This window comes from Phalaenopsis equestris, unplaced genomic scaffold (assembly GCF_001263595.1).
Source record: "Phalaenopsis equestris unplaced genomic scaffold, ASM126359v1 Scaffold234178, whole genome shotgun sequence".
Lineage (NCBI taxonomy): Eukaryota > Viridiplantae > Streptophyta > Magnoliopsida > Asparagales > Orchidaceae > Phalaenopsis > Phalaenopsis equestris.
Window position 1 is genome coordinate 16,673 of NW_018252099.1, and position 9,856 is coordinate 26,528.

Consider the following 9,856-nt stretch of genomic DNA (forward strand, 5'->3'; position numbering starts at 1 on the left):
ATGAACATTTGTTAGTGGTGTATCAGTTGCCCCCTATTTTTGGGCGAGATCAATTTCATCATCCAAAAATATCAAGATTTGAAACTCTTATTTATTTATTTATTTATTTATTTTGCATATATTACGTGAATTCTCTTACTAGTCATATGCACTCACACAAGTATATTCCTTTTATTTTGCTCCTCCAAGAAAAAGTTAAATGGGCATAGTTTGTGCCTATTTAATTATGAATTGAATTCATTTCTTCCACTTATTTCAATGGCCTTTATGGAGAAAGCTAGTTTAGCGACGGATTCATTATCTAAGGTGTTATAATGGTTACATTAGATTATCTATCCTTTGTCTTTTTTTTGCAGATATTTTACTGTTGACATACATAAATCTGTAGAGATTTAGAGTTTCTATGGCAAATTATTCTTCATTCTATTAATCATCTCTACAATTTTTTCAGGTGAGGGCTTCTATAGATTACTTTGAACTTTAAACAATACAAATATAACAACAGTTGAGCTAGCATGCCAAGCGGAGAAAAGCAACCCCCACTTTCAGCTAAAAAAGTTTCTTTAAGAGATTTACCCAGCGAAATAAATAATTTTGCTTCTAATCCTCTAGATTTTTCGCCACATAATGATGGGGAATCCATTTCTGAAACTGCAAAGTTATCTGGAAGTAAAAGAGAGCAACCATGCAGCCCTTCTACTCATCCCCAACAACACAGTATTTACAGTGGACATTTAGTATACGTTCGTCGTAAGCTAGATGTCGAACCAAGCAAACTAAGCATAGAAAACGTGGAGAGTGCTGATCCGCCTTGTTTGAGCAATTATTGGAAGGAACAGTCGAGCGAGACAAAATCACCCAAAGAAGAGGAGACAAAGCTCTCTGGTTCTTCGACTCGGTTTTCATCACCTTCTTCTTTCATTTCACCTTTGAGACCAGAGCCTCTTCCAGGTTCTTGGAAGCCTGGGAATTTGATAACAAATCATAATATTGTCTCCCCAGCTACTGAGACTGAAACTCATAGCCAGGGTGAAGGATATTGGAAAGAACGATTTGTTCGTCTGCAGACTTTTTTGAAAAATTGTGACCAATCTAATCAGGAGAAATATATTCAGAGTATGTAGATGGATTGTGAAGATCAAATTCTATTTGTGAATTAATAATCTATTCTTTCGTTGATATTTCAATGGCTTTCAGGCCTTAGATCGCTATCTGCAGCTGGCCGTAGCAAGCACGCTGTTGAGCTAGAGAGAAGAGCAATACAACTTTTGTTGGATGAAGGTATCCCATCATATAACATTTTAATTTCTCTTCTATGCTGCTTATTTTGTTTTAATTTCTTCCATATTTTCTGGCTTAGGAGTCTAACTTACTATTTGAGTGAAAGCAATTAGTAGCACAAAAATTTGTCCAGCTTATAGTAACAAGTTGATGTAAGGAAGTTAAATAGCCCGTAAACAATGTATCAATACAAAATAAAAAGTGAGCTTTTTAGTGTCTGTTTGGGGCAACTGCAACTTAATAATAAGCTTACTACTCAGCAACTGCCACAGAAAGCTGCTGCGCAGAAGCTGCTACGGATAAACTGGTTGTCTGTTTATTTTTTGCAATTTGAAAACAGTTGCGGCGGTGCATCGTAGCAACACGAGGAATTACGGCGGAGCGTCGCGACGACGCGACGTATTGCGGCAGTGCATTGTGGCGGCGTGACACCGCGGATTTAATAATCCTTTTAAGTACACGCATAATTAATATTACTTTTGCACAAACGAATATGGGAATGTCAAATAAGCGGGAGCGGGAGCGGGAGCGGGAGCGGGAGCGGGAGCGGGAGCGGGGGGGGGGGCGGGGGTGGAAGGGAACGTTGAAAGGCAAGACTTGAGTGGAAAATGTGGGAAACGGAATTTTTATTATTATTATTTTTTTATTTTTTAAGTAATGAGTATTTAATGCTACATCACTTTTTCAACCTATAAATAGAACCAAATGAGAGGATAGAGTCGCTGTGGTGTGTCGTGACGGTGCATTGAGGCGGTGCGTTGCTGCGGTGTGTTGCGGCGGCGTGTCGTGGCAAAGCGTTGCGACGATGCAATACGTTACGTGGGAGCATCGCGGTGCGGTGTGACTCGTTGCGGCGAAGCGTCGCGGCAGGGCATCATGGCGACGCAATGCGTTGCGGCGGAGCGTCGGAGCGATGCGTTGCAGTGGAGCGATGTGTTGTGGCGCAACGTTGTGGCTGTGAGCGGCGACGACGCGTTGCAGCGGTGCGTCGGGTCAACAGACGAGTTGCAGCAGTGCATCGCGGCGACGAGTTGCATCAGAGCGCCACGACAAAATGTTGCAGTGGAGCGATGTGTCGCGGCGAAGCGCTGTGGCTTTGTGCGGAGACAACGCATTGTGACATGCGGCATGGTGACGCGTTGCGGCGGGGGGCGGCGGGGGGTGACGAGTTGTGGGGAAGACTTGCGATGAAGACTTGCGGTGAAGAGTTGTTGAGCAGTGTCGCGGTGGAGCGTTGCGGCAGTGCATCGTAGCAACACGAGGCATTGCGGGGGAGCGTCGCGACGACGCGACGTATTGCTGCAGTGCATTGTGGCGGCGTGACACCGCGGCGCTACGCGTTGCGGCAGAGTGTCGTGGCAGAGCATCGCGGCGATGCAACATGTTGTGGGGGACCGTCGCGGTGTGGTGCGACACGTTGCAGCGGAGAGTCGCGACGGGGCGCCACGATGACGCAACGCGTTGTGGCGGAGTGTCGCGATAGAGTGTCGCGGTGGGGTGTTGGGGTGTTGTTGCGATATTATGTGTCGTGGCAGGGAATTACGGTGACGCAATGCGTTGCGACAGTGTCTCATTGCGACGTGTTGAAGTGGAGAGTCGTAAGGAAGAGTCCTTGTGAAGCTTTGTGGTGATGCATTGCAGCGTCGCGGCGGGGCATTGCAGTGATGCGTTGGGTGGAGCGTCGTAGTGGTGCGACACAATTGATGTTCAATGTCACGTAAGAAGGTTATCGTGGAGATAAATCGCAAGTGACCTTTAACTTTGTTGAGGCTATGCATTATAATGTTACTCCATGAAGTTAATTTGTATAGGAGGAGCCAACGGAAGTCCACTGAGAACTTATTAACCCATCCAAGGTTGTTTGTTGGAGCATTGCTAGCTTACAAGCCTGTGAGAAAGGGGTCAGGTGTAGCCCACCAAGGGCTGTTAACCTATCCAGGGTTGTTTACCGGAGTAAAAACTCGGCGATGTTAACCCATATGGAAGATGATAGATCGAATCCCCCTGGGATTGATCATGCTCTGACTCAGATACAATCGAAGTTGTGTATTTCTCGGGTCGAGAACATGAGGTGACTCGTTAATGAGTCATTACACTTTATAAAGATATTCTTTATGTATAGGACAGTAAATGAATAATATTTGGGATTCATTGATCATGTATGAACTGCGAAGTAATAACACATGTGGATTACATGTTTAGGGTGTTACTGATAATATTTACGAAGATTCTCTGCATTCCAAGTCCGGGGTAAGATTTTCCCATCTGAATCCTTAAGCTTAAAGGTTCCAAGCTTGATCATAGCAGCCACAATATATGGGACTTCCAAGAGAGGTGATAATTTATTGCGTTGGGGACCATGGTTGGTGGCTTCAATACTACGCAAGATCAGGTCACCGATGGAAATAGGTCGAGGCTTGACTCTCCTGTTGAATTGGAGAGCAATTCTTTGGCGGTAAGAAGAAGCTCTAAGATGGGCACATCGCGTGTTTCTGGGAGGAGATCAAAATATTGTTGGAGTTTTTCCTCGTTGTTATCTGAGTTGAAAGTCTTAACTCACAGGTTCGGAACACCGATATCAACTGGGATAACAGCCTCAGTGCCGAAACACAAGTTATATAGAGTTTCTTCGGGTGGAGTATGTGCGGTTGTGTGATAGGCCCAAAGGACGTTGTATAGCTCTTCTACCCACTGCCCCCAGCCTTCTCAAGACGAGTCTTCAACCCCTTAAGCACCGTCTGATTTGTCACCTCTGTCTGCCCATTTGTTTGGGGATGCGCCATGGCAGTGTGCAACAACTGAATGTGAAGATCCTTGCAGAATGACGTGAAGAGTCTTCCAGTGAATTGAGTCTCATTATCAGTTATAATCTTCGCAGGAAGCTCAAAGCAACAGATGATGTTTTTCCAGACAAATTGTTTGGCATTTGCCTCAGTAATTTTGGCTAGAGGCTCTGCTTCTACCCATTTGGTGAAGTAATCGACAGCTAAGATGATGAATTTTCGTTGTCCAATGGCTATCGGAAATGGCCCCATGATATCTACCCCCCATTGAGCGAAAGACCAAGGACTTAGAAAAGAAGTGAGTTCTACTAGCGGTGCATGTGTAAGATTGGAGTGTAGTTGGCAATTTTTGCATTTTTGCACAAACTCTAATGCATCTTGCTTGATTGTGGGCCAGTAGAAGCCTTGTCTCATTATCTTAAGATCAAGTGCTCTGCCAACAAGACGCTCCCCGCATATTCCGGAATGAACTTCTCGTAGAGCATAATCAGCTTCACATGGAGGAAGACACTTGAGATATGGATCTACAAATGCCTTCTTGTACAGTTCATCCCCTATCAGTTCATCCCCTATACATCCCCTATAAGGATGAAGTTGGCTGTCATGCGTCGGATGCGAATTGATGTCGTAGCATCATCTAGCAGTGTTGCGGCTTGGAGGAAGGATATGATGGGATCCATCCAAGATGACTCCCTTGGGTCATCTATAGGCAGTATTTCCCATGGGTGTATAGAAATCTCCAGTTATAGAAGTTCTAAGCTTGGAGAGGGCATCAGCTAGAGTGGCATGCTCCCAAAGTATGTGAATGAGCTGGCATGTTTTAATTTGGGCGAGAAGTGTTTTCACCAGACGGAGATACTACACATGTTGTGGTTATGAGCATCAATTTCTCCTTCTACTTGGGATGTCAACGAGTGAGAATCAGTGTAGATAATCATGTTTCATACTTCACAGTTGATGACAAGCTTTAATCCAGTGACAAGTGCTTTATATTCAGCAACATTATTGGTGGCTGAAAATTTCAAACGAAGTCCGTACTCCAAAATGTCTTTCTTTGGGGAGATGAGTATTATTCCTGCACTAGCTCTTGAGTTTCCAGATGCTCCGTCTACATATAGTGTCCACTGAGGTGGTTGTGAAAGAGAAGAGGGTGGTTCATCAACGGTAAACACTGTACATTCTACCACAAAGTCGGCCAACACCTGTGATTTGATGTCTGGTCGCGGTAAATAGTGGATGTCAAATTCTCCCAATTCTACTGACTATTTAACTAATCTTCTTGATGCTTATGGTTTTTGTAGGATAGCTTTCAAAGGGAGTTATGTGTAAACACCAATAGTGTGAGCCTGAAAGTATAGACGAAATCTCCTTGCTGAGAAAACTAGGGCTAGTGCAGTCTTGTCTGCCACCGGATAGCGACTTTCTGTATCAGAACTTTACTGACGTAATATACTGATTTCTTGGTTGTGTTTTCTATTCTGACTATGACAGAGCTTATTGCATGAGGTGAAATAACCAAATAGATAAATAACATTTCCCCTTGGATGGGTTTTGAGAGAATGGGCGGTGAAGCCAGATATGCCTTAAGTTGTTCGAAAGCGATCTGACAGTCATCTGTTCGTTGAAAACCAGTGTTCCGTGCTCCTCTTAGTATTTTGAAGAACGGTAGATACTTATCTCCAGAATGAACTAAGAACTGAGATAAGGCAGCTATACGACCATTCAATCGTTGTACCTCCTTGATGTTCCTTGGAGGCACCATCTCTTTCAATGCCTTGATTTTTTTTGGGTTTGCTTCAATCCCACGATGGGTAACCATAAATCCCAAAAACTTCCCTAATGTGACCCCGAAAGCACATTTAGTCGGGTTAAGTCGTAAGTCATACTGACGAAGGAGTTGGAAACACTCTTCCAGATGAGAAATGTGTTGGGATGCTTCCAAACTTTTTACTAACATGTCATCAACATAAACCTCCATTATACGCCCGAGAAGGTTTTTGAAGAGATTGTTCATGAGTCGTTGATAAGTTGCACCAGCATTTTTTAACCCGAATGACATAATTTGATAACAGTACAAGCTCTTATCTGTTTGAAAAGAGGTGGTCTTCTCGTCCATTGGGTTCATCTTTATTTGATTGTATCCTGAGTATGCATCCATAAAGCTTAACATTTGATGTCCAGACGTGGCATCGACGAGTTGATCTATGCACGGGAGGGGAAAACTATCCTTCGGACAAGCTTTGTTGAGGTCTGTATAGTCGACACACATTCTTCGTGAACCATTGGCTTTTTTCACCATGACAATATTGGCTAGCCATGCAGAATGATGTACTTCTCGTATGAATTTTGCTTCAAGAAGCTTGTTGACTTCTTGTTAAATAGCTTGTAAGCGGTGTGGGGCAAAATTGCGCTTTTTCTGGAAGACCGGTTTAAAGGTCGGGTCTACCTTTAAAGAGTGCGTGATTATTTCCGGGTCAACTCCAGACATGTCGGCTGGAGTCCATGCAAAAATGTCTTGGTTCAATCGGAGAAGATTTACATACTCTGATCTTTTCTCATTGGAGAGTAGGGAACCAAGCTGCACTGTTCTCGAGGGATGTTTGTCAGAGAGTGAGATTTGAAGATTTGAACCAAGTCTTCCACGGGTCTTCCACGGGAGAAGCCTGTTGAGATGCATCTTCATCTCAAAGATCGAAGTTTTCAATGCTAAGTGTCATTGACGGGAGTGGTTGAGCTTACCTTAGGTAACACGATTGTGTTATCTGTTGATCACCTCGCACGACGCCGATCCCTGCTAGGGTTGGAAACTTGATCTTTAAGTGTGTAAGTGTGTTACAGAAACGGTGCAGATTTGCGGCGAAGAGTTGCAGCAAAGTGTTGCGGTAAAACGTCGCGTCGAGATGTTGTGGCAAAGTGTTGCGGCGAATCGTTGTTGTGAAGCGTCGCGGTGAAACGTTACTGAAATGATGACAGCTAGAGAACCTCGTTCTGCTGAGATCCAGAGAAAAAGTTAGAAACCGAAGGATGCAGGTTGAAATCTTTCCCTTGTTAATCCCAAACTGAGGAAAGTTGAATAGAACAAGACATCGACAGAGCTCTCATTGATCGGGCAAGAAAATTATTAATCTAATCTTTTTACATTATAGCAGGGCTAACCAATTCCTGCGCTAATGACGAGAGGATCTTGGTGGGGGACTCGAACTCTTTCCAAATCTGAATCATCAAAAGTTATAGGCTCGAGGCATAATTTCTTCTGCATTGGTTCACCTGGTACAGTGACAAGGACTTGATCAATCAGTGATGGGCCTCCAGCAATTGTTTGAATTGCTCCTACGACTGGGACTGAGTGACCCCCATGTTGCTGCCTTGGTGTATGTTGCCCCCAGTAGGAGCATTATCAATACCAGCTGGTTTGTTTTGTACAAATCGACTGAGATATCCCTGTTTAATTAACATTTCAATCTCTTCCTTGAGCTGCTTACATGCTTCAGTGGAGTTGCCACGACTTCGATGAAAATGACAGTATTGTTCTTGATTCCCTGAGTTAGGTTTTAGGACGTGAGACCACTTAACGACTTGCTCATCTTTGATAACCATTAAGATGTTAGCACATGATGTGTTGAGCGATGTGTACTCTTTCTTGGGTCGATATTCAGTTCATTGGCCTGCAGGTTAAGAAAGGATGTTGCGATTCCTCTGTTGTTCAGACTTTCTCCTTTACGAAGATTGATTATTATCTCCAGTGTTACCTTTGCGCTCTCTCCCAACTTTCTTAAATTGTGTAAATTGTTTCTTATGTGCATTGATGGCCTCATCTACAGTGATTTAGGCCTCAACACGGTGGACAAGGTCGCAATAAGAACGAACTGTCTCCCGCATCAATGGTGAGTAGAAAGGTCCTGGCGAAGCTCCCCAAGTAAAGCCCCCCTAAGTAACTCTGGATCTACTCCTGGAATTTGACGGGCTTCAGCAGAAAACCTACGGCGCGGAAGTAGTCTTTGAGTGAATCTCCTTCATTTTGATGAATTCCCGAGAGATGGGATGAATCATTTATGATCCTTCGATTTGCAATGAACTACTCCGCGAAAAGTTTGGCAAGCTCGTTAAAGGTGTTTATAGTGCCCCCCGGTAGAGAGTAGAACCAAGTTCGAGCTTGTCCTTAAAGAGTAGTCGGAAACACTTGACACAAAAGCGCATCAGAAGCATGTTAAATGTGCATGATAGTTTGATAATGATCAATATGCTCGTAAGGGTTGATTGTCCCTTCATATGTATCGATGCTCGGAAGCTTAAAGCCTGTTGGGATGGGGTGTTGGAGGACCGCATTCGCTAAGGGAGAAGATTCATGGATGTTACGGTGAGTGTAGAAGCGATCCTTTTTCTCTAAAAGGGGAACTCTTCACGGACGAGGCGTCGTAGTTCAATGCGAATGACGTTATCTGGAATGGCGGGAAGATGTGGCGATGTCGGGTGAGCTGCACGAGATGGATGAGTGGAACTTGCTGTATCTAGGAGTTTAACATCACGACCTGACAGGTGATGTGTTCCTTCCTGAGGAGGAGGGCTGGCATGAGTTCCCTTGAGCGGTATGTTTCTCGTACTTCGTGGAGTTAATGGTAAACGAATTTCATCCAATGGTGTAGGCAACGACTGTTGAGTCCCGCGTAGGAGCTGTAGAATCTCTAGTTGAGACTCCTCCATTCTACGCATTCGAACTTCTATTGAAGAACCCGAAACACTTTCATTGGCAGAATAGCGTCTTCCAGGGTGGGAAGACAAAGAAGCATGCCGCCCTTGGGATGCTTCATTATCACAAAAATTGTGTCTGATTGTCATGTAGTAGACTACGTAAATACTTTAATTGTGGGATTGAAACTTTCCCACAGACGGAGCCAAACAGATGTGTGCTAGAAAATTCTCGGCGGTAGGGTAATTGATTATCATCTTAGCGTTGTGCGAGGATTCAGCACACACTCAGATGAAAATGAATCAGACTGTGATAACACTAGGAGTTTTTACGTGGAAAACCCGTAAAGGGGAAAAACCACGGGCCTGACCCAATAAAAAATCACTATAAGTTGAGGATTACAGATGCCCCTTGTCCCACAGGCGGGGAAGGGGTACCAGCTTTCTATACCAGCTTTCTAAATTACAACGTCAACTAGCGACGTCTAGTCAGCGGTGGTTGACGGAGGTCGGCGGTGGTTGACAGAGGTCGGTGGCGAGGATGATCTTGGACTTGAGCTCCTTTTCAAAGCCTCAAGTTCTCTCTTAAGTCTCTCCCCTTTCATGTGAGCGATGAGACTCTATTTATAGTGTTTTGAGTGCAATTAATGCAGGAATATGAACCATTTTGATCGGACATTTCCTTTGATCAGATGACATTTGATGGACATTTGAGTGCCTTAACGATGTCAGAATTGAGTAATCTTGGACTCGTTGGATTCGTCTTTTTAAGACGCTCGCTTTGGCTATGAACTCACTAGATTCGACATTCGTTTGACCTTTCAAATGCCTCCAAAAATCCTCCAAGTGTGGTTTAATGATTTGATCTGGGCTTGATCTCACTCAAATTGGACTAGTTTTTATATCATTGGGTCTGTCTCATCGAGCCGGTCAGTTTGAATATAATTTTTTCTGAAATTGGAGCTTTTGATGACTTTTGATTGAAGTTTAAATGTTTTTTTGTTCAAAAGGTTGCCTCAAGATCCGTACATGCCTGAAGATTCGTGCTAAATGATGAACATTTGTTAGTGATCATATATATATATATATATTTCTTGGTTGTGTTT

At 43.8% G+C, this 9,856-nt stretch overlaps 1 protein-coding gene across 1 annotated transcript; it reads left to right on the plus strand.

Moving 5' to 3' along the window:
* Positions 1 to 455: 455 nt before the first annotated feature.
* LOC110038859 lies at positions 456 to 1,551 on the plus strand. The gene is made up of 2 exons (XM_020743776.1): positions 456 to 1,116; positions 1,198 to 1,551. Exons 1-2 carry the CDS (start codon positions 516 to 518, stop codon positions 1,392 to 1,394), a joined length of 798 nt encoding a protein of 265 aa, XP_020599435.1. The 5' UTR covers positions 456 to 515; the 3' UTR covers positions 1,395 to 1,551.
* Positions 1,552 to 9,856: the final 8,305 nt, after the last annotated feature.

What these genes read in the sequence shown, in the direction of transcription:
- LOC110038859 (XM_020743776.1), top strand. Translation starts at nt 516, where the DNA reads ATGCCAAGCGGAGAAAAGCAACCCCCACTTTCAGCTAAAAAAGTTTCT. An exon ending in TCAGGAGAAATATATTCAGA is followed by an intron (nt 1,117 to 1,197) that starts GTATGTAGATGG and finishes AATGGCTTTCAG; the next exon opens with GCCTTAGATCGCTATCTGCA.